This window comes from Merops nubicus, unplaced genomic scaffold, assembly GCF_000691845.1.
Source record: "Merops nubicus isolate BGI_N331 unplaced genomic scaffold, ASM69184v1 scaffold8937, whole genome shotgun sequence".
In the NCBI taxonomy this organism is placed as follows: domain Eukaryota; kingdom Metazoa; phylum Chordata; class Aves; order Coraciiformes; family Meropidae; genus Merops; species Merops nubicus.
In genome coordinates this window covers 79,243-103,018 of record NW_008622286.1, presented here as the reverse complement: position 1 = coordinate 103,018, position 23,776 = coordinate 79,243, and the positions used below count along the sequence as shown (strand labels likewise).

Genomic DNA, 23,776 nt, shown 5'->3' with positions numbered 1-23,776 from the left:
GGGAAGGGAAGGGAAGGGAAGGGAAGGGAACAGCCAGGAACCAGTGAAAGGAAACTTGAAAAATATATGCACTTACCATTAAGTTTTTACCATTTCTCTGAGTTCTTGTTTTCCATGAGCAGTTTGCAAATAAATATATTTATTTTATATAAAGAGCTTAGAAAGCTTCAGTCAAACATTAGATTCCATTTTAAGAAGGGAAACTTTGATGACTGTGTGTGACAGATGGCTCTGTCTAGTTGCTTACTTTGGGTTTCTATGTCCCAACATTCATACAGTGGCTTGGTGGGAAAAATTTTCCCTCCATTTGCTCTTCCTCAGTGGCCAAATTCAGGAGAAGGCACTAGTTTTATATTTCTCATGCTTGTAGTGGAACTGGAGGTTGATCTGACATTCAGCATACTACTGGGGGTGATGTTCAGTGTAATATTAGGACACCAGAGTTTCGAGGCTTGCATGAAAACAAGTGTCCAAGTTCCCATAGTAGGTAGAAATTTGGTCGGTGCTGTTCAGTGACTGATTCAGGACCTGTCCAGGTGTAGCTCACACTGGCTATGTTGAGAAGGGGCTTAGCTTGCCCACACACAGGTGGCTCTGCAAGACAGCACAGCTTCCATGGGATTTTTGCTGGATGTGCTGCTGGACCTCCCTGTCCGTGTGGAGGCCAGGCAGGAAACTGTGCTGTGTGTTAAATGGTGTTAGAATTCTCTCTGTGAGTAACTGAACTGAGTCCTAGCTCCCCACAGACCACATGGGACACAGGGAGTTGTCTCACAGGTGGAGGCTCAGATCTGAGTGTTTTAACTGGGAACTGAACTCTGCTGTGATCTGTGTGTTGCCTTGGAGCCTTCTAAGCCTTGAAATTTCACCACATCAACGTTGTCAATTCACAGAAAAAAAAGTTGTTTGCAGTCCTGTGATGCTGGGAGCCAAATTCCAGTATCAGTAACAGCTGGACAGTGCAAGTGCATGGTGCAACTGAGAAGACATTTTGACTTTTAGAGAGCTGGGTCTTGCCACAGTTGCTGTTATCCTTGGAGCCAGGGATTTACAGCAGCTGAAGCTTTACCTCAGTATAAGTAAATTTTAGAAACAATGGAGTATTTGCTCAAGCAGAAGTTGTGGTATTTTAATTAAGTAAAGACTTGGGTATTTGTCTTGAAGTTGCTCAATAAGATGGTTTGTGGGACAATTTCTGACTTCAGCTACATTGGTGTAAGCATGACGTAGCTATTTGTGCTAATGATCCATTTACAGCAAATTATTTACTCCATATAAATAAAATCAAAATGTGATCTAACACATCCTGCTGGGATGAAATACTTAAGCACAATAAACAAACTTAGACTCACTCGCACCTACTTTCCTGCAGCCTGCTATTGCTGCTTTTGTTCAGAGGGCATCTCTCACCAGACCACCAAATTTGGAAAGCAGTGCTGTTTACCTTTTTATTTCACTGTCTCACTTCATTGTTCTCAAGCTTGCAGCTTTATTAAAGTTAAAATGATGTTTTAAACCCAAAATGCTGAGAATTAAACTGTATAATCGATATCAATGTAAAAGTAATATATTTATAATAAAATTAAGTCTATATAGTTGAGTACTGTTGTTCTTATTGTTAATAGGTGGTTGAATTAAGAGAAAATACACCATACTTCTTATTTAATAATAACTGCTCCTAGACCCAACTTTTTATAGACTTTAAATGCAAATGATTTGTTCTGTGTTATAAACTGTTGTGTTTTTTGCCTTCCTGTAACTGGAACAACATACTAATTTCTACAAGTTGTGACTACTAACAGAGAGCAATCACCTCACAGACTTGTACCGAAAAGAAGAGAGCCTCAGCGTGGCCGGGAGCGGCTGCATCCACAGTCCTCGCTTCCCCAGCAGCTACCCCAGGAACCTCCTGCTGACGTGGCGGCTCCACTCCCCCGAGAGCACCAGGATCCAGCTCATTTTTGATAATCAGTTTGGACTGGAGGAACCTGAAAATGATATCTGCAGGTGAGTGGCGAGTGGAAGTTTAGGAAGGGCTCCTTAATACCACCTTTGAGCACAAGGATGCGGCCCCTGGCATGAGACTGCAAACCAAAACCTGAGTATTTCTGGCTGGGTCTAGAGAGACCTTGCTTAGAGGACAGACCTCCAGGGGTCCCTTCCAACCCAAATTGAGTTTATAAATAAACTGGGTTGTCCTGAACTTGAAGCGGTTTGGGCAGGTTTTAAACAGTCTATAATATTTTAAGCTCAAGACGCTTGTGTGCTCATATCCAGCTACCTAACCACTCAGGTCCTACTTTAATAGGATTTTGTCCTCTATCACCTCTGTCATGTTTCAGACAGGCAAAAAAACCCATCTGTTTGAGTGGGTGGAAGGCTCTGGGAGGTGTGAGTGAGTAATTATGGGTTTATACGGGGATGTGAGGGACAGTTAAAAATCCACTGAAAAATATGACTAAGCTATTCAAATTATTTGTCTTTATTGTTAACTCTTCAGCGATACAGTTTCTTTTAAAACCCTTAAATATAAGTCCACAAACATCAGTGTGCTCTACATACTGATATATCTAATGAAGTATACTCTGCTATACCCCAGTTGCTTTGGTTTCCCCTTTTAAACATAAGTGGCCATAAGCTCCATTGATCTGGCTGATATACCCAGCTGGATAAACTGCTTTGCGTTAACAGAACACAGAAGTGGATCTTGCCAACATTCACCGAAATGGTATAAATCCATGGAGTTTTTTTGCTTATATTTCTTTTATTCAGCTATCTGTTCCCCAGGAGAGAGCAGGCTCAGGATTCCTGTGCTTGCTGGAAGGCTGTGATGCTACTTACATAAAGTGCTCAAGTCTCAGCTTCCAGCTCTCTGCCTGATCATGTTGCTACTTATGCCTTACCTATGCAGAGAACTGGCTTGTTAGTATTTCTGCACAACTAACCTCTGCTTTTCTTATCTTCTTTGTCAATTAATTTGCATTATAGGGTATGGCAGCTCTGCAGGGTTTTACAGGGTGCATTACTTTTTCTTGTTTTGCTTTGTTAATTTTGTAATAGAAAAAAAGATAGCAATAGAGAGAATGTTTTCTTCAGGTTTGCTTTCCTTTTAGGAATAAAAGAATGCAGCTTGAACCTGGTGCTCCTTCCCTGTGCCTTGAAGGTCTTGGCAGCTGCTGCTCTGGTACTGTTGGTCCAAGACCAGCAGCAGAGTCAGTAACAAAAGTTACCTCCTAGCACTGCAAACTCTTCCCCAGGTTGACAGCCTATTGCAACAGAAGCAGCCTGTTAATATTTACATAGCGGGTAAACTGTGGCTGACCTTAAAGCACTGCAGCTTTGCCATGGAGGGCTAATTTACTGTGGAAAAAAAAAGACGAAGTATTATTCTCTGTCAAGAGCTGTTAAAGATGGTGTCACAGTGAGGGGGAGTCAAGCTGTTACTGGCATTATGGGTTTGGGGACCATCTTGGAAGACAGCCTGCCTGCTTTTTCCAGAGTGGCTAATTTAGGATGCAGAGAGAAGCGAAGACCTTCCATCACCCATACTGTCTGCAGCAGATGGAGAAATACCACATTCTTTTCTGCAATAGAGCTTTCCCTTGCCTCCCTGGAAGACCTTTATTTGTGTAGCATTACTTCCAGAGTGAGGAATTTCCCAGGCAGAGAGCTCGTGATGGCTTTAAGCCTGCTAAGTACTCTGTGCATAGTTAGATTTTTTGCTAATGCTCAGTATGTTTTTCAAAACTAGATCCTTTCTGCAACTTCAGTCCCTGACAATCCCTGCAGTGCTGCTTTAGAGAGACAACCAGGCGTGGTTTAATTGAAATGAATGCTGAGGGCTGAGCATGTGCTTGAACGCTGTGCATAATGGACAAGTAATTCAGCACCTCTGCATCTTACCTTCTTTTTGCACTTGCTTTTGACCTTATGTTGTTTTGGTTTTGTTTTTTTGTTTTTTTGTTTGTTTGTTTGTTTGTTTTGTTTGTTTTGTTTGTTTTGTTTTTTGTTTTTGTTTTTTTTCCCAGAAAATTCCTAGAGTTTTCTTTCAATTTTTCATTAATGCTAATTATTGCAATTTGCATGCTATTAAGACTGAACTGATTTAAATTCATCCAGGCCGAGGAATGAAAAGGTATAGTTTAGCAAAGCTGTTTCAGAAGGAGAGGAAAAACTCAAGGCTTTACAGAAGATTCTAGAAGTGCTGGTAGCATTTCCACAGGCACTTGATAAGAGATGATTCTGCATAGCAATTAAATTACCCAGCCTTTGAGGCTCCTTGGATATACAGAAACAACCGAGATTCCACCTACTTCTGTGATCATTGCAGCAAAGCCTTCACTGTTGAAAACAGAAATAATCCTTGAAAACCCATGGATTTGCCCCATTTTTGCTAGCAGTTATTCAGAAAGTGTCAAGGCCTGTCAGGACAAATTTCAGCAAAGCCTACGAGGTTGGTTTATGCAGAAAACTCTGCAACCCCTGGTTTTACAGGTGGATTCCACCACATCCATCACCATGGGGGAGTGGGAGCAGAGGGTGGTGGACAGACCCTGAGACATGTTTACCTCTGTCTGGAACTAAACTTTGTCATGTTACAAAAAATGCATGTTTCAGCAGAGTTTGAGTGGATATAAGTAATATGGTTATGGAGAATCTGTTATTTTCTGTTCTGTGTAATTTGGGGTTGGTGAATATAAATGCAGCTGATATTCTCAAGCCACATAGTACTTGTGGTTTCTTCACACGGGCTCTCAGCAGAAAAAGAAAAGCAGATCTGTTATTTACAGAGCTATTCAGCTCCCACCACTGGGCAGGGAGGCAGGCGCTTGGCCCGCTGTCCAGGGCTGGCGAGCAGCATATTGCTAGTAACAGTCTCAAAGTCCCTCTTTGGAGGGAGCACATGCTTTGATAATAAAAACCTTTCCTGGTAAAGACCTCCAAAGTTATAAGGCTTAACTGTACTGTGGGGATGGCAGCTCTCCCCATCTCTCATTGCCTGCACTTAACCTACCTTTCTTGTCATCACCTCTTCCTTGTCAGCTGCAATGTGTGGGGCCTAATTCTGGCTCCACAGTTCCTGACAAACTGTTTTTCTCATATACTTAGTGAGATGAGGACTTTATTCTCTGTCTTCTGTGATCTCCAGCTCAATAAATGAACTCAGTAAATGACCCAAGAGAGAGAGTATGCAGGCTGTGGGCAGGCAGTGCTGTCACTGTGTCCTCTCGTCCCTGGGGTTTAGTGCCTGCTGCTCCTGGCAGAGCCCCCTTTGGGCTCAGGGCACCATGACTGTGGCACAGATACCTGGCCAAGGTGTGTGTGCAGGGTGAGATGTATCAGTGGGTTTCCCCTGATGTGGGAGACAGGCCCACGTTGAACAACAGAGGACTCCCTGCCATGGCAGGCAGAGTGCCACTGCCCTTTTCTGCTTGAAAGCTTGAAATGAGTGTTTCCAAACCACCTAACGGGAGCACCATGCCACCTACAAAGAAGGTCCTAAAAAAACACCTCCCTGTGCTCCTGGCACAGAGGCAGCTTGGTTCCAAGCCCTCCAACAGCGCACAAACAGGTGGGAGCCAGTGGCTACTGCTGCAGGGAGCTGGGGGACCGTCACAAAGTGCACAAGTGCTTGCAGCTGCTCAGCTTGGGCAGCCTGCCTTTAATAATATTTTATCAGGTCTCTAAATTATTTATCCACCACATGAAGTGTACTAAGCACATGCAAGTTCCTCTCATTGATATTTTAATGTGGTAGAAAACAGTCTGTCATATTCCAGGAGCCCAAAAAGCAGCCATTTGAGCACTCAGGCAATAGCCTGAAGCCTAGATATATTTTGTGCTACACGAGCATGTGCATAATTTGTAATATTTACTCTGAGGTTTTGGCATAGAGAACAGGGGACAGTTGTCTATGTGTCGTCAGCTGTGCTCCTGTCTGTTTGCAACCTTCTTCTGTAACCAGAGTCAGCAAAAACTAATTCTTCAAACTGGTTCCCAGGTATGACTTTGTGGAAGTGGAAGATGTGTCAGAGACCAGCACAGTTATACGAGGGCGGTGGTGTGGACACAAGGAAGTACCTCCAAGAATAACATCAAGAACCAATCAGATAAAGATAACCTTCAAATCTGATGACTACTTTGTGGCTAAACCTGGATTCAAGATTTGTTACTCCCTTGTGGTAAGTCACCGAGCTGTGTCATGGGAGAGAGACAGTTTGTAGGATAAAAGAGCATCAGTATTTGAAGACTAGATGATGTAGCTAACTACAATTGGATCAAAACACTATTTGACTGAAAGTATTTTCATTTCAGCAACTAGATTAATACAGATCAAAGTATTTTTGACATTCTGTCATTAAATATAAAATAAAGTCAAGTCCAGGCCAACACTTACACTAATAACATGTTTCAGAAGCACTAACACTTTCTACACTGAGGCAGCACTGCCATTGCTTTGACAGATGCTGCAGAAATAGCAAAGAAACGGCTGCTCTGTAAGCTCCTTTTTTGTGTTAATTTGAGGTCAAATGAAAATACCGTGAGGGGTTATGGCTCTGATTCTGACTTAGATGCAGAGTAGTTTATTCTGCTTGCAATAAAATTCTATGTGCAAGACAATGTGCTAAGGCTCAAGCTGTATATTGAGCCATGTATAAGCATGCCTCTTTGTATATGCAGTGGCATTAACAGCTTGCCATGTAACGTTCCAGTGAGTGAAAACCTCCTCTGTTTTTATTTTGATTTTGACTTTAGGGAGAAGGCTCATTTGTCTAAGTAGATTTTGATACAAATATGTATTCTTTTGTATTGCCCTGATTAATATTACAATGCTTTTGGTGCAGTGTAGCTTGAAAGAGGCAGATTTTGCCAACAGTCAGGAAATGGTAAGCATTAATTTATTATACTGTCATCATCATATTTTCATATCCATCACAATCAGTATTCCCTTTTTATTTAATCCACTGCTATTTAACAAGAATAAGAAAACCTGGAATAGCAATAATGTTAATGTTGTAACAGGAGAGTTCCACTGTTTTGAGTCATTTTACTTCAGCCTCTCAGCTTTGCATGCATGTATGTCTGTGGATGCTAAAAAGAGCCCATAAACAGCACACTGTTGAGACAACTCTAAAGCTACAAAGATTGTGCTCCTTGCATTTAAATTGTTAGGCTTCTAGTGGAGTAAGCATTTCGCTGTGGGTAAATCCTGAACTCTAATTTACTCTAATTTGAAGGTAATCTACTAAAACTAAAATTTGGACAGAACAGTCTGTGAAAGAGCAATGGACATAAAAATGAGACAGTGAAGCAGCCTCTCTTTACACTGGTCATATTTCATTGGAGCCACTAAACTCTGCTGCATTTAGTAAGATTTATTCCAGACCACGTGCAGCTAGTTTGGTAGTATTAGGCTTTCCAAAAATGAATGTTATCACTCATAAGACACAGGACTATACACTAGAAATCTCAAAAAAAGGCTACTGTATTTATCTAATTTCAAAACTGTGAGTAAATAGAATTTTGCAGTCTAGCAAATTGAGTCAGAAGAACTCTATCCAAGTGCACCTTTTGAATGAAATACTATTTTATTTGAGAAGTACAGGTGAGTCACAGCCTTTGCAATGCTTTGGGATGCTGTGTACCTAACTGGCCTTCAGATTCCAAACCGTCTAACCTAAAACTGCAGGATTAATATTCAGCAGAGTCAGCCCTTATTCCATCGTCCCCACAGTCACTTAGAGCTCAGTTCATAGATATGCTGAGCACTGCTGACCCCTGAAGGTTGAACTCATTGTGCGTTTCTAGGCGGCAAACCAGGGAGCATTAATGAAGCATGCAAAAACATATGGTATTTTGTATCAGATTAAATGAAAGACCTTTACATAGCTTTTTTTTTTTTTTTTCCTTTGTAACCTTCTCAAAGATAAGGCTGCTTCTGGGGCCTCTCTTGGAAAATAGTGCATGAGATATGTTCAAACCTTTAACTCCCTTGTTTTTTCTTATGTTTGGATTTTGGATCTGCACAGCAGTTTATTTGTGTACCAGACTCTGATTACTAATTTTCTAGAGAAAATTGAAGCAAGCGACTTGAAGAGTTCACTTGAGTTTATCGATCAGCTTCATCTCCTGAGCGTGGTGGCAGAATGGCTGTGTGAATTTCTCCCCATTATAAATGCAGCCAAACAGCCTCACAGGCTCACTCTCTGTCCTTCTCATTTATGAAACTTCAAGGAAGTCAGTTAAATTCACTTCATTTGATGCAGATCAAGTTTTTACTTAGTTCAGCACTCTGCATGAGGCACAAATGAGACACCGCAGAGCTTAGCAGAAACATACTTCATTATCTTCATGTACTTGTGTTTTTGCATTAACATCACATTTCAGTACCATTTAGAGAAGCAAAAAGGATTTATTTTTCTAGAGAAGACATAAATTAGACTTGTATCCATGAAAATCATGTATGCCCTTGCAAAACAAGGCATGCAAAGGAAGCAACCCATGTAAGATGAAGGGGCTGAGTTGCTCAGGACAGTGGGATTAAAATTCAAAGTGACTCTGGAAAATTAGACTGAAAAAAATACAAGGATGATCTTTAACAGGAGAAAGTGGAAATCCATATGGATGTGTGGCAGTAATTAACTGTCACAGTATAAGATATGGGGCAATGAGCAAGGGAGCAGATCTGTCAAGTAGTTTGACCATCTAAATGCAGCATTTAGCAGCTTTTGCTTGCCAAGGTTGGCTCCCTCCACCTTCTTCCTCCTCCTCTCCCCATGTCATAGAATCATAGAATCCTTCAGGTTGGAAGGGACCTTCAAGATCATCACGTCCAACCATTGAGCCATTAGGGCTCTAAAGTCCTCTGCTAAAACAGATCAGAATCTGTCAGGGTTGGAAGGGACCACAAGGATCACCCAGTTCCAACCCCTCTGCCATGAGCAGGGACACCTCGTACTAGATCAGGCTGTCTAGAGCCTCATCCAGCCTGGCCTTAAAGACCCCCAGGGATGGGGCCTCAACCGCCTCCCTGGGCAACCCATTCCAGGGTCTCCTCTACCTCTTGGCACCTCTGCCCTGCCCTTTGTGGGCCTGAAGGGCTGGGAAGGCTGAAGGGGAAACAGTGGGGGTGGTTTTGGAGGGAAGGGGCAGATCCAACGTGCTGCTGCCTGTTGCCTGTCTCTTTTTCGTATCCTCTCTTTCCCCATGAAACTGTAGGACTCCCTGGAGTGAGAGCTCCAGGGTGGTCCTGACTAAAGGAGCTTACTAGTGAGTTGAGTGTGCCCTACTGCTTATTCCCAAGTTGAATAAGAGTGTCCTAACGTGACTGGAAAAAGTCACTTCTGCTCTGTACTGTCTGTGATGGTGCAAAAGTAGGTAGGTATGCACGGCTGGTGGCTGGTGGCTGCAGACACTTCACATTCAAAGCTCCCAGTTGTAGCTTTGCAGTTTGTTGGCTTAGCCTGGGTATCCACACAGAGAAATGTCTCCCTTGAACCTCTTTAAAAATTGTCTTTTCCTTCAAGCTTCACAGACCTAGAGCAAAAAATGATCTGGAGCAAGCCCTGGACAGCTGTTAGGCCTGAGCCTCACTTAGCCTCAGATTTGTTTGAGATTCCTCCCTGCCATTATCACTTACTTCTCCCACTTTTTTTTTTCCATTCTTAATTGAGTTGCCTTAGAATCATTAATTTGCAGTATAGAGAGCACTGAGATATTCCTGTCCTTTTTTCCTCATACGTTATATAATTTCTTCCTCTAGGGATATAGTTTTTCACCACAAACCCTGTAGAAATCTGTGATACAGAGGAAGAGAAGTAATCTTAGGTTACTTATGCAGTTGCTAGAGGGAGAATAGTCACTGTCATAAGAAAGGTCCCTGTGTTGTACACCTTGAAGTAAGTGATGTGAATATTCCACATTGCCACAAGTGTAAAATTTCATTCCACTATTGCTTGTACTGCAGTTACCTCAACTGAGGGCTCTTGCATCTAGCAAGTTAATATTCAATAATTACTAAAAATATGCGTCAATTATTTTGAGATGGAGGAATGCAAATTAAATTACACTGCTACACATGGAAATAATCTTTGCTTGATTGAAGTAATTTTATACAATCCCCTTTTTCCTTCTGAAGTTAAGATTTTCCAGTGTCCTAATTCTAGAAGGGAATATTAACAAGATTGGACCCCATGTTTTACAAGTACATTAGCATGGACCTTTACTAAAATAAGCTATGAACTCATTCAGGAACGTGTTCCAACAATAAATGTGAACGTTTTGAATTAAAATTTCCAGCCCTGCATATAATTCCATTTAATGGGACAAATAGAAAATGTTACATTCTATTTGCTAATTAAAAATGCTATTTTAAATTTGCTGTAAAAAAAATGTATTTGTTTTATATTTATAACAGTAAATTGTTATTGCCTTACTAATTGTTTTGTTAAGCCTAAATGAAATCCATATTTAGGAACTTTAGATTAAAATCATTATTGCAAACAAAGCTGCAAAAAAGCTAGGAAGATCTGTATAAGTGCAAACATACGTATCTACAAAGTTGTGAGGTTAAATGCATATATATTTACTTATACATCTTTTTACATATATAAACATACATATGTGTGTTTACCTTTCCCTTTTTAATAATATAATTCATGACTAGGAAATATCACATGACATTAAAATCAGTCTTTACTTATTTGGGAATTTTAAACCAACAGGGATGGACATGTGGTGCTAAACAGGAGGACATAAGTACATTCGTCCCAGGATAAACCTTTCTGTCAAAATGTGTATCAGTGTATCAGATCATGAGTAATTTCTACTTATTTGAAGTTACATTTTTTGAATGAAGGAGCCCTAGAGAGATTAATGGAGTGAAGTGAGAGGAACTTTGGTTTTTGAATCACTACGTGGAATTTTACAGAGAGGTAGCTTTTCTGTTAAATACCCAGGCTGTAGGTCATCACTCGTATGATCAAAAAAAGAGCATTGGTCACAAAGTAGGGTAAGACACCACAGTCAGTCTAATAAAATTTACTTACTTTCCTAAAGTCGAAGTCAGTTCAAATACTAAGCTTAATCTCTTTGATACTTGCCTGTTAAGCTCACAAGGAAATACCAAAATTTCAAAGCACAATCAGAAAATGAAAATGGGCAGCATAAGAACCTGGTTCTGATGCTTGCATTCACAGAGAGTCACTCTGAATTAAGCAACTGACTCCCTGTATTTTGCCAGATTTGTTTGCACAAGTAGTACAGCAGCAGGCTGCAGGTTTTTTCAAAAAGTCGGTAAATAAACTCCCTTGTAAGAGTTAACATGATCATAAAAAGATTCAGTCAGCATTGTGAATACATATTCATAAAGACCATAAAGGGTGATTAATTATTTATCACTGGCCACAGAGCCAAATCCAGCCTGGAAGCTACATGAGTCTTTGCTGCTCTGCTTCTGGTTTAGCTTGTCACTTCTTTCACAGAATAGACATTTAATTTCTGTCTCCAAGACAAAATATTCTGCCTGAATCCCCAAATAATTTATCACATATGACAACAGGCATGATAATGGTGCATGAATACTTTCCCTGCTTTTAGATAATCCACAGAAGGAATCCCAGTAATTGCTGGGGGTGCAAAAGGAGAGGAATGGGATGGGGCGGAATGTCTTGTTTAATGAAGTGGTTGAACTTGAAATAGCTCTCCCAGTGAAGAAGCAAGAACTTACACGTTGCAGCTTTCTCAGTTGTTCTGCTACTCTTTCTCTGATTTCAGTTTTGATTGCCTGTCTACGCTGGACAGCAAAGGTTTTTTTATTAATACAACCCATGTACAAAACCCATAATCTATATGATGAAACTTCTGTTTTCTTAGGTTATAGCTGAAAAGTATCTGCTGTGGTTTTGCTCAAAGCATATTGTTGTTATAAAATTATCATGCAGAGGCTCATCTTTCAGGAGAGAAGTAATGAGGTCCTTTCTAATTAGATAAAACTCACTCAAAATCTTTAAGACTCCTTCCCCAACTTTACATAAAATGAGGATTTGAGAGATTATCTATGCACAATTTATTTAACTTTTTTTTTTTACTTTGGAAGGTATTATAATGTTTTAAAAACCAACATAAAATGGCAGCATGTTAAAAAGAGAGACTGTGCCTTAGTGCATCTTGAGACGTGGATCATCTCAGAGTAATTTTATATGGGCAGGAGGAAAGCTTTCCATTTAATGAAGGTTCCTGAAAATCCTGAAAGCCTCAATCTGCTGCTCAATTAATCTCACAGGACTTAACCTCTGAGTTAACCTAAACTTCAGCAGGGTTTGATGAAGAAAGGAAGGTGACATGGTAGCTAGCCAAGCAGCATGGTAGGTAGAGACGTTCCAGTTGTCCGAGCACACAGAGTGGAATAGAAGTTAGTGAAGGGTACAAAGAAACAAAACTGGCAGTCATATACCTCGGCGATGGGGCAGTGGCATACTTGGGTTGAGAAGGCATGATGAACGAGCAGTTTCACAGGCAGCACTGGCTGCTCCAGGGCCAGCTGAAGTTCCTAATTAAAAGATGCATTCCAACATTTACATCTAATCAAGAGCTATTTCTCCCTCCAACATCCTGTCACACCTTCCAAAACCCCAAACCTTTACTGCCTAACTCCTAAGTCTTGCCTGCTTCTTCTCTGCAGGTGGAAAACTTTTCAGGTTTTCAAGACTGAGACCCACCAGCTGAATGCAGCATATGAGTCAGAGGGAGCCTGGAGGCTGCAGCCAAAGCTATGACCTGACCTGGCCCAACACTTCACAATCAGTTGTTCTGGTCTTTATCTTCTCTCCTTTCGTGTTTTCCCTAGACTGCGGTCTAACATAGCCCTTCTCTTGGCAGGTTTCACGTGAGGGTCTGATACTCCTTCCATGTTTACTCTTGTTGTCTCAGACATAAAGATCTGTCGCAATCCTTCTGCTCTGTGACTTTGAATTTTAAATTTCATGAGGAGTCTCCCTGTCTTGTGTTCTAATTTCTAAAGCCTACTAAAAAGTAGGTTTTAAGGAGAATAGGAATCACCTATCAGGCTGGCATCAGAGGACTCTACAAGTACCAGAGGGAAGGATTGAGAATAGGATCATCCAGGAATGGCGATGAAACAGCTGCAGCAGCAGCAGCAAAGACAAGGGAGGACAGTTAAGCATAGTTCAAGTTCAGAAATAAAGGTAAATGTGGGTAAGGCAAGCACACACAGTAGAAGAGGTGATTCCACAGAAGGAGCAAGGGCAGCAGAAATGCCAAAACATAATGGTCAGAGAGGTGGAAGAAGCCCCAAACAAAGATTCTTGAAAGACAAAATGAAACAAAAAAAAGCCAAAGGACAGAGAGGGTGTCACTGCCAAAACTTAGGAAACACTTCATGAAAGATGAGGAAGAAGAAGCCTTCCCTCTTTACCAGAAAGATGTGCACATGTCACTTGTTCATTACAGTAACATGAGAGTAGTCGCAGTTGGACTGAAGAAGAGTGAATGGCAATTAAGGAAAGGTTTTTAACAAGAGAATGAAGGGAAGGAGGGATATGTGTAAACCCGAGGAGTTGTGGCATGGTTAGGAAGGGAAGGTGAACTGGACATTTTAAACAGGAGGTGGACCTGAGATAGGAAAGACAGGATCTAGGAGAGGAGGGAGGGCACGTGTGAATTGGGTAGAAAGCAGGGCAATGGTAGGGTCGTTTTGCTACATCAGCCTCTTAGTTCAAAACCTCTGACTGTGAACTGAGAAGCAGTAAGGCTGGGTTTGGAGATGTTTCAAACATAAAAAGAGTCAGCTGGGAGCATGGGTGAGGAATTGAGTTATGGCCAAGGAAACACAGTCCTTCTGGCAAGGAAGATACCAAAACCAGAAGCAGTGGGACCCACTAAGCACACAGAAGCTGTTGGAAGCTGTTGGACTTCAACTGATAAAAAAGTTGTTTTAATCAGAAAGGAAAATAGACCTTAGTGTCTGTTTTCCCAGCTGCAAGTGTGTGTATGCCTGGCAGTTTTGTTGTTTGAACAGCATGGTGGAGAAGTGGCCATTTATTCTCCTCTGTCCCTGATTTGTTGACAGCTCAGTTAAAGTGTGGCTCCTTTGCAGGACATTGTCATCAATCTGTCTTAACATATCAGCAATTCTGTTGATGTCCAATTCCTGTTGAAAGTTCTGCCTCTTTAATCCAGTAGTGCGTTAGGCACTGTTTGAGAATTCACCAAACTCATGGCAGTACAAGGACAAGAAAATGTAGCACTTTGCATCTTCAAAGGATTTTACAAACTCAAACATATTATTTTCAGATCCAGTATCCTGTCCCAAATAGTTGACGCTAACAAGACTTATAGGCATTGTTCATTTAAGACATCTTTAGATTTTGAAGGACTACATTTCCTGCTGGCAGTACTGACCTGTTTTAAGAATTCCTGAGGAAGTCAGTGACCTAGAGGAAATTGCTACTTTTCCAAGGTAAGTCAGATACAAAAACAAAATCAGAAAAAGACCATCATGTGCAGTACAAGAAGGTTACCCATGTTAGACAAAGTGATAGTTTATTCTTTGTAGAAGCTCAAAAACCTTATTCAACATCAACATGATTTCTTGCAAAGTACAGCAGAAGCAAAGTGGAAAATGCAAATTCCAAGAATCATAGAGTGATTTGGGTTGGAAGGAGACTTTAAAGGTCATCTAGTTCAACCCCCCTGCAGTGAGGAGGGGGTTATACTTGTAATTAGATCAGGTTTCTCGGAGTCCCTCCAACCTAATCTGGAATGTTTCTAGGGATGGGATTTCTACCACCTCTCTGGGCAAGTTTTGCCAGTGTTTCACCACTCTAATTGTAAAAAATCACAGAATCATGGAAGATTAGGGGATGGAAGGGACCTCATAAGATCATCTAGTCCAACCCCCCTGCCAGAGCAGGACCACCCAGAGTACATCACACAGGCAGGCGTCCAGGCGGGTTTTGAATGACTCCAGTGAAGGAGACTCCACAACCTCTCTGGGCAGCCTGTTCCAGCGCTCTGTCATTCTCACCGTGAAAAAGTTTTTCCTTGTGTTTACCCAAAACCTCCTATGATCCAGCTTGTACCCATTGCCCTTTGTCCTGCCACTGGATATCATGGAGAAGAGCCTGGCTCTGTCCTCCCGACACCTGCCCCTTACATATTTATAGATATTAATGGGGTCACCCCTCAGTCTCCTTTTCTCCAGGCTAAAGAGACCCAACTGTCTCAGCCTTTCCTCATAAGGGAGATGCTTCACTCCCTTAATCATCTGAATGGCTCTATGCTGGACTCTCTCCAGTAGCTCCCTGTCTTTCTTGAACTGGGGTGCCCAGAACTGTGTACAGTACTCCAGGTGGGGCCTCACCAGAGCAGAGCAGAGGAGGAGAACCTCCCTCCACCTGCTGGCCACGCTCTTCTTAATGCATCCCAGGATGCCATTGGCCTTGTTGGCTGTGAGGGCCATTGTTGGCTCATGGTCATACTCTTGTCCACCATGACTCCTAGATCTTTTTCCTCAGAGCTGCTCTCTATCAGACCAGCCCCCAACCTGTACTGATACTTGCAGTTGTTCTTCCCCAGATGCAGTACTCTACACTTGCCCTTGTGAAACATCATTAAATTTCTCTCTGCCCAGCTTTCCACCTGTCCAGGTCACGCTGGATGGCATGTCTTCCTTATATCTAGTCTAAATCTACCCCTTTTTAGTTTAAAGCCATTACCAGTTGTCCTGTTGCCACAGACCCTACCAAAAACACTGTTCCTGTCTTTCTTAGAGGCCCTCTTTAAGTACTTGAAAGGCCACAACAAGGTCTCCCCAGAGCCTTCTGCAGGCTGAACAACCCAACTCTGTCAGCCTTTATTCATAGGAGAGGTGTTCCATCCCTCTGATCTTTTTTGTGGCCCTCCTCTGGACCTGTTCCAAAATGTTCCTGTCCTTTTTGTTCTGAGTGCTCCAGAGCTGAATGCAGTACTACAGGTGAGGTCTCACCAGAGTGGAGTAGAACAGCAGAATCACCTCCCTTAACCTGCAGACTAAGCTTCTTTTGGTACAGCCCAGGATACAGTTGGCTTTCTGGACTCTAAGAGCACACTGCCTATGTGCAGTTTTTCATGCATCAGTACCCCCAAGTCCTTCTTCACAGGGCTGCTCTTAATCACATCATCCCCCAGCCTGTACTGATACCAAGGATTGCCCCAACCCAGGTGCAGGACCTTGCAATTGGCCTTGTTGAACCTCATGAGGTTCATACAGGTCCACTTCCCAAGCTTGTCTCTGTCCCTATGGATGGCATCCTGTCCCTCTGGGATGTCAACTGCACCACCCAGCTTGGTGTTATCTGCAAATTTGCTGAGGGTGCCCTTGATCCCATAAAGAAGCACACAATTAGTAGCGAGATCACACAGCTACATAGTGTGTAATAATAGCAGGTGAGAGCCACAGGAATGTTGTGGTTATTGGGAAGTGTGTAATAGAGGCAGAATAGTGACTATATATTTTTTAATTAAATGAATGAAACAAACCCCAATCTCATACCAGCTGGCCATGATCTTGAAGGCACGTGTGAAGATTCATGGTGAGTTGTCTGTCCTTTCAGCTTGCATGCCCATGCCACTTCCAGATTCATAATCAGTTTTGAGTCCTAACATAGATGAATACATTAAAAAATTATATGTGTAAGTTAATGTTTGCCCTGTTCTCCAAGAGTCAGTTAGGGTCAAGCAATCTCTTTGAAATCAAAATTCAGAGTACACTACAAGTAGAGTTCCAGTGAGCCAGAGTTCATGAATTACTTGTCAGTAGCAAAAATTGTACCATTGGCCAAGTAAAAAATGAAAGCAATCCCTAAATTTGTTGAAAAAATCTGAAGTAACCATTGTTACTTGGGGAAATAAATGAAAGATTCCTAACAGTCTGGAGACCTTGTGAATGAGTGGTGGTTAAGAAATAAATGGATTCAAATTATTGTTACTAATTCAATAATTAAAATAATAATTATAATAACTATATAATATAAGAATTATTATAATAATAACAACAAATTATTATTATTTATTCAAAATATTTTTGTATTAAAACTACTCTAGGCAAATCAGGTATTTTTAAAAAGAAAGATTTGTTATTCCAGGTTTTTAGAGCTTGCCAGTTTTAAAATCAGTAATACTGTTTAGCAGGTATGTTGGACAGGGTATCCATAAAGCAACATTTTTAATTGACATTAATCATGTATAGGTAGCAGAAAGTCAGGATGGATCCAGCACTGAAAATTGTAATGCATGAAATGAAAGGGGACATTTTCTGTGCCATAATGAGCATAACCTGGGAGAGGGGAAAGGCCATCCCGTTCCCTGACTTTGCTTCTCATGTCTGTGTAGCCAAACAGAAAATATCAATAGCTTGGATGTAGCATTTCAGCACTCCAGTGGGGACAGACCGCTTGCAGTCTTAGTACAGACCCTGCTAGAAGACGTGGAGAAACCTTGCCGCTAATTTGTCTGTTTAGAGTTGAGCATTAGGAGGGCACCAGGATAAAGATGGGAAGTACAGCAGCAAACTGGACATGCCACAAACACTCCATCAGTGCTTCTGGTACATGTGTAGACCTTTCTGTTTCTACACTGAAGAGGAAGGTTAAATCCAACCATTCTCACCTAATACCCTAAACTATAGATGAGTGTGTATGAACATGAGGTAAGTTTACACTATGAGACATTTTAAAAAACACTCATTAACCTGTCCATCACATTAGCTGTTTGGTTGAAAAGTGGGACTATTTCAGATTGTTGACTTAAGGCCATTCATTTTATCTCTGTAAATCCATATTCTATCCTTTAATTCCACTTCAGCAACAGCTGAAGAATGTTAGCACGTGAAATGATGATACCTTTTATTTTGGTATGGTAACTGAGGTTCTTTTATAGAAATCTAGTTGTGGGTGACAGATTTGTAGGGAGAACAGAGATGCCGTGTTTGATTCCGTTAAAAGGTTCATTAAGCACTAAGGTTGTATTGCAGTGCTACAAAGTGGTGTTAATTAACTCCTGGTGCTTCAGTGTGGCAGGGCTGGTCCCACCTACCACCATGGCCACAAGGGAAGAAGAAATCACCTCTTCTTCCTGTTCCTGTGGAGCAACCTCTGCTCTAGGTTTTCCACAAAAGCTGAAGGTGCAGTTTACTCTTAATGTGTGCCAACTGCCTTGGAGAGGAGTAGGAAATCAGTCTCATTTCAGAATTTTCTTCTAACACACTTGCAGGGGAAGTGACTGGTGAGTTGGAACATGCTAGACTTAACAACCTGCACCAAGGAACTTGTGAAAAACCATCACAGCAGGTGTTGGTTGCAAGTTGTCTTTTAAATCAAAACAAGAATTGTGTGTCTTCACAGTCTCATGGAGAGATGGGCACCTAAACTCAACCTCATGTTTTAGATTACACCAGTACTATTTATTTGACTGTGTGTCAACATAATCTTACAAAGCCTAGCAGCACAATCCTGCTCTTCTACTGTTCTAGCCCAAGTTTGAGTAGCAGGGTCTGTCTCAGCCTTAGTGCTATGTTCAAAGTGTTTTTGTCATTTTTGGTAAGTTGGGGAAAGCAATGCATTGTGTATAATGTGTGTTTAATTGCTTACAGAATAAATCTTTGCCCTGTTTGCTGCAGCAGCTCTAACTGCTGGAAAATATTTACAGCTCTGGATCAAATGATACTGATTGTTTTAGGATTTCTGAGTCTAAATTTAGGAGGGTTGTAGACTTTTTTTGTTCAGTAATGTGTAATGCAGCCAAACCTAGAATGTGATAATTTAAAGGTGTGAGGTCATTCAGCTCATTTTTCTCTAAGGAGAAGAATTTTCTGTACTGTAAATTCATTGGTTGTTCATCTAGTATCATTTTTACATGTAACAAGCATAGAGGCATACCTCAAAGGAGATTAAACTGTAGACTAATAAAACACTGTTGGAAAGACAGTTTTAATTTTCCTTTTTTTAATGCCATACCATTGCCTGCAATTATATTCAGTTGTAATTTATGATAAAGAAGTCTGTTCTATTTGTCGTGGGTGTCTATCTCCTTCAGATATTTGCAGAGTGCTCTCACACTTCTTTGCTTATTGCCTAGTCAGGCAATGATATTCGTATTTAGGTTTTAATCTTTCCAAAAGATTCAGGCTATCGAATGCCTTCAGAGTTTTTGATGTTCTTTTCAAAACTCTCCCAGACTTTCCCAGCTGTTTACAGTGTCTCTGTGTTGGCGAAGGGAGCTGAGTCTGGTGGTTCAGGCACCACCAGGACTGTGTTATGGATGGAGTGTCACCTGCCACAGTACCCTGCTTTGGCATGAGTATATGGCAGTGGCCAGCTTGGCTGTCCTAACACTGGGGATGTGTCTTTTAATGTGTTTTCCTCTGTCAGCTCAGCCCATCTCTGAGCTCACAAGCTTCCTGCGTTCCTCCTTTCACTCGGCATGCAATTTAGAAACACATTAGGTTGCATTTTTCCAGGGTGAACATATCCTTGCTGGCTTGTGATAATATTTGTGGGTTTTCCATGTCCTCAGAGAAGATGGCTATGCCACAACTATGCCTCTGTAGCATTGCCTGCAGTTTTGGACACAGCATCATGGCCTCAGGAAGGGTGCTGGCCTCCCAGCTGCAGCTTTGGGACAGACTCCACCACTACTTGCCCTGACACCTTCTCGCAGCCTCAGGTCTTCCCACCTCAAACAGGCACAATAAGCCTATGTAAAATGCTACAAAATTAGCTTCTAAAAGACACTACAGAGGCATGCTGTGTTGTTCCTGCTTGCAGTCTGGGACATTGTGCCAGCACGGTGGGCTGCATGGCTGGACTAAGACTGATGAAGAAAGAAGTTTGTCTGCTACACATTTTTATTTGGATGCTTGCTTTTTCTTTGCCTGACAGAATTAACTGAGGTCCTCTCTAGTTTAAGAAATTGTTTGATTACAAAGTGGGATTACAGCAATCCCAGATTCCAGACCAGGAAGGTAAAACAGCAAAAATCTGTTTTAGACCATGCTGAGCCTTTTGCAATTGGTGTGGTGGTTGGGAGAAGGCTGGTAGCTATTTTAATTCCCCCAGCCCAAACCCACCTCCTTGGGCTACATCATAAGTGGAGGTTTTGGGTTCTGTACACATGCTTTTAACATTTCTTAGTCTTATTCTGACTCTGCAGTTCCAGGTCCAGGTCATCAGAGAAGGTTCCTCTTCCATGCTGGAGAAGCTAGTGTGCATGCAGGCTGGCACTGTTCTTTGCTCAGCACATTGCTTCTAGCTTCAATGCCCTTCATGCTGTATACCAGATTTCCAAAGACAGTCAAAGAGCTGTATAAATCTCATTTGTATTTTCTATGCATACATCTCTATTAAATTTACACCCTTCTGTTTTGCTCTGAGCACTTGATGAAGTCCATGCATGTCTTCATAATAACACAGATGACTGTTTCTCTTTTTCCCTTACACATGCATATTCACACACATATCTTTTATTAGTTGAAGGGTTCCTGTCACTTTAGACTTGATAGGATAAATCTCACTAGAAAATTTTTGGCTAAATGAAACTGCAACATAAACCTCTGTCTGGGTTGTTACCATAATCCTTTGCCTACAACCCCTTCTCTGTTTTGCAGCCCACACATTTTCTCCATGCTGAACTGATTTTGAACATATATGCCATACCAAAAAAAAAAAAATCTATCACATTTCCTATCTCTTGTAATGCCAAGAAAAATGCAGTTCTGTTTTCCTCGATTGTCAGTTTGATGGCCAGTTGGTGCTTAATTGGAGAAGGTCTGAGGCTGTAACTACAGAGGGTCAGATTTTGCAACTCCTCTGTAATAGTGGAAGCTAAAAATAATTTTAAAGTCTGTGGAATTTGCCTATCTTGTTGTCAGATCATTTTCAGCAGAATCAAATAACATTCAATTTTTCTGTGACCCTTGACAACAGATTTTTTTTTTTGGTTTAATGGTTTTTGTTTGGGGATATACTTTTAATTGTACAAATTTATGTTTTGTGGTAGACAAAGCTTATTTTCCAGGTCCCCGTCTTTTCTTAAGCTGCAAAAGCCTTTTTTAAACCATAACCCAGATCTTGACAGCTATAAAAAATGCTTTCTTTTAATCAGTGTTTGTGTCCTGATATATTTCTTAGATGACGTATGATAAAAAATACTCTGCAATGAAAATTTCCCTCTGACTGTAGGAATCAGGCACTGTGTTGTCTCTTTGCATGTTTTTGATTCTAGGCACCATTGTTGTCCAACCATCAGTCATATAATGAAGCATAAATACAAGCCCTTGCAGGATCGTGCCCTCTAATAAAGAAAAAAAATAGCGTGTCCCAAATTGTCAGTGTAGAGTATTAAACAGGCTGGATATGAGCCAAAGCATAGGCACAAGGTTGTTTGCACTCTATCAGATTTTTAGCATGACTAGTTTTGGGCCAGCACAGGCCTCGGGCACTTTCTGATATGCAATTTGTTGTGGCCACTCTGTTTTGCAGGGTAATAGTCACATCCTAGGACACTAGTCATACCATATCTCACCTCTACCTCATTTTATTTACTAATATAAATATAGCCCCAAAGTTCTTACATAGAGGCTGGTCTTTTCTTTGATTTTCTCATCACTGCTTGACAGGACACCGGGTGACAGAGTTAACAGCATCTGGGATTAACAGCACTGAGCCCTGAGGTTCGATGTTTGCAGACTTATAGGTAATTTTAAAAGAGAATCTTATCTTTGAGGAAAAAAAAAAATAAAAAGATCAAACAAAACCTTAAACTTGAGAAAATGGCCTAGAAAGAATGAGGCTCATTTTTCAATTGCTGTAAGGCAGGTTAAAACGACACCTTTGGGCCACAAAAATTTATCTCACACTAAGGTTTGGCCAGTAAAACTTGAAACAAAAGAATGCTTCAAAGAACTTGCACAGGATAAGGGCAGGTAGTCAGGATGCTCCATGTAGTTTGTGTTGCATGCTGAAGAGTGATGGAAATAGGCTGCTGAAAACTTTGCTTTCTCTAGAAGTAAACAGAAATTGGCAATATTGTGTAGATATGGGTGCCTAAACCAAACAGAAAACAGTTGTTGTTTTTACAGATGAGGTGAATCTTTTGCACCTGAGTGGAAATTAGATCCTTGTTTCAAAATGTACATTGTACTACATGTCCGTATTAGCTCTAAGCTGCCTGTCCTTTAGGCAGGCTTGATGAACACAAGCTCTTTTGTGCTTATCTTATGCTCATGGTTAGTGAAGAGCCTGGCTGTATTGATCATACTGTTATTCAGGCCTTCCACCTCTTTTCTGCATACACATGACTTTATATAGAAAAACTTGTGTTATTAACATCTGAAGGGGGAAAAAAACAAACAAAAAACCCCATCAAAAACCATCAGGGCAGATAATACAAGGCAGTAGAAACTAGGGCACTCTGCTCCCCGTATATGTAATACATCTCCATCAGAAATGTGTGAAAGTAGATGCTCTGCTTTCCCACCACAGCAGCAGCTTTGTGTGCTGGCATTGCCAGCTCAGTGCTGGTTCAGGTATATTTTCCTGGTGCATTAAGAAAGAGGTTAAAAGCAGAGGAAATACTTGTAATACCGGCAGCTGAAATCTGTGAGATTGCATGGCTGCTGATCTTCTGGTAGAGCAGTGGCTGTCCAGAAGGGTTTGAACAAAGATGGACAAGGTGGCCAGGAGGGCTGTATTAAAACCAGTAGTAAAAACTCAACAGACTGTAGGCTCGGTACATTAAAAACGCTGTGTGGTGTCCAGGAAAGGCTCAGAGGTTTTGCACTGCAGAGCACAGTCTTACTGTTGGAGGGTGCAGGAGCACTCTCCCTATGTTTTCTCCCCATAAGCCTGCGTTGCTGGTGGAGGTGCACAGCTTAAAAACCTGACCTGCTTCAGATCAGCACTGCAAGGCTAGGATGAAATGGGCTTGGTGCCACCTTGACCTCATAGGTGAGGTATGAAGCTACCTTCTGCAATTTTTATTGATCCTGATGGCACACCAAAGTAGATTAAAACTAACTGGCTGTGCCTGTTTTCTGGAGACTACTCATCTTCAGTTTCCAGAGAAGCCCCTTGCACCCACAGATCTTGCTATCTCCTGAGCATGATGCTGTCCTGCACCCATGGGTAGGTGGTGAAGATATGCAGATGAGGCACCAGCTCTGCCTGTGGTCCACTGGGAGATGGTGATTTGTGGTGGTGTGGTGTCTCCGTGGTGGTTTAGGGTCTTCCCTTGGTATGGGGAGAGCATCTCCCTGCACCCTGGTGGAGATCTCTGTGTGTGCAGGCCTAAGTCACCCTACGTGCTGTGCCACCATGTCATGTTGCAGATTAGTTTCATGTTTTTCTTCTTGGCTCAGCCCGTGCTCTTGGCATGAGTTCCTTTCTTAGTCTGTGCGTGTCATCAAATAGAGTTTATGGGTTGTACATTTTTCTCCATTTACATTTTTCTAAATGAAAGATTATTTTTCTTTCCTGCTTCTGCTTCTGACCTCTGGTATTCCCAGCATATTTCTTTGTATTAAATGGTGTTTATGTCGTCTTTTTTTTTCCTCCTTTTTTTTTTCCATCTTCAACTTCTATGACATTTTACAGGTCATTAGTATAAAACTGAAATAAACTGTTCCTCTTGATTTTAATTGCTTGAAAAATATTTAGCCTATTCTACAGCCATCCTTAGTCTGTTGGGTTATGCTTGTATTTAGTCAGAATTTAGATAAAAT

General features: G+C 41.3%; 1 protein-coding gene across 1 annotated transcript in view; it reads left to right on the top strand.

Annotated features, from left to right (window-relative positions):
• Positions 1-1,802: 1,802 nt before the first annotated feature.
• The window catches only part of PDGFD (platelet derived growth factor D), a gene marked incomplete at its 5' end in the record, with an annotated part of 61,189 nt that continues 39,215 nt past the window's right edge, over positions 1,803-23,776 (top strand). Inside the window, 2 exons of the mRNA XM_008944731.1 lie at positions 1,803-2,007; positions 6,002-6,182. Coding sequence (XP_008942979.1) covers positions 1,803-2,007; positions 6,002-6,182 — 386 coding nt within the window. The remainder of the gene's footprint in view (positions 2,008-6,001; positions 6,183-23,776) is intronic.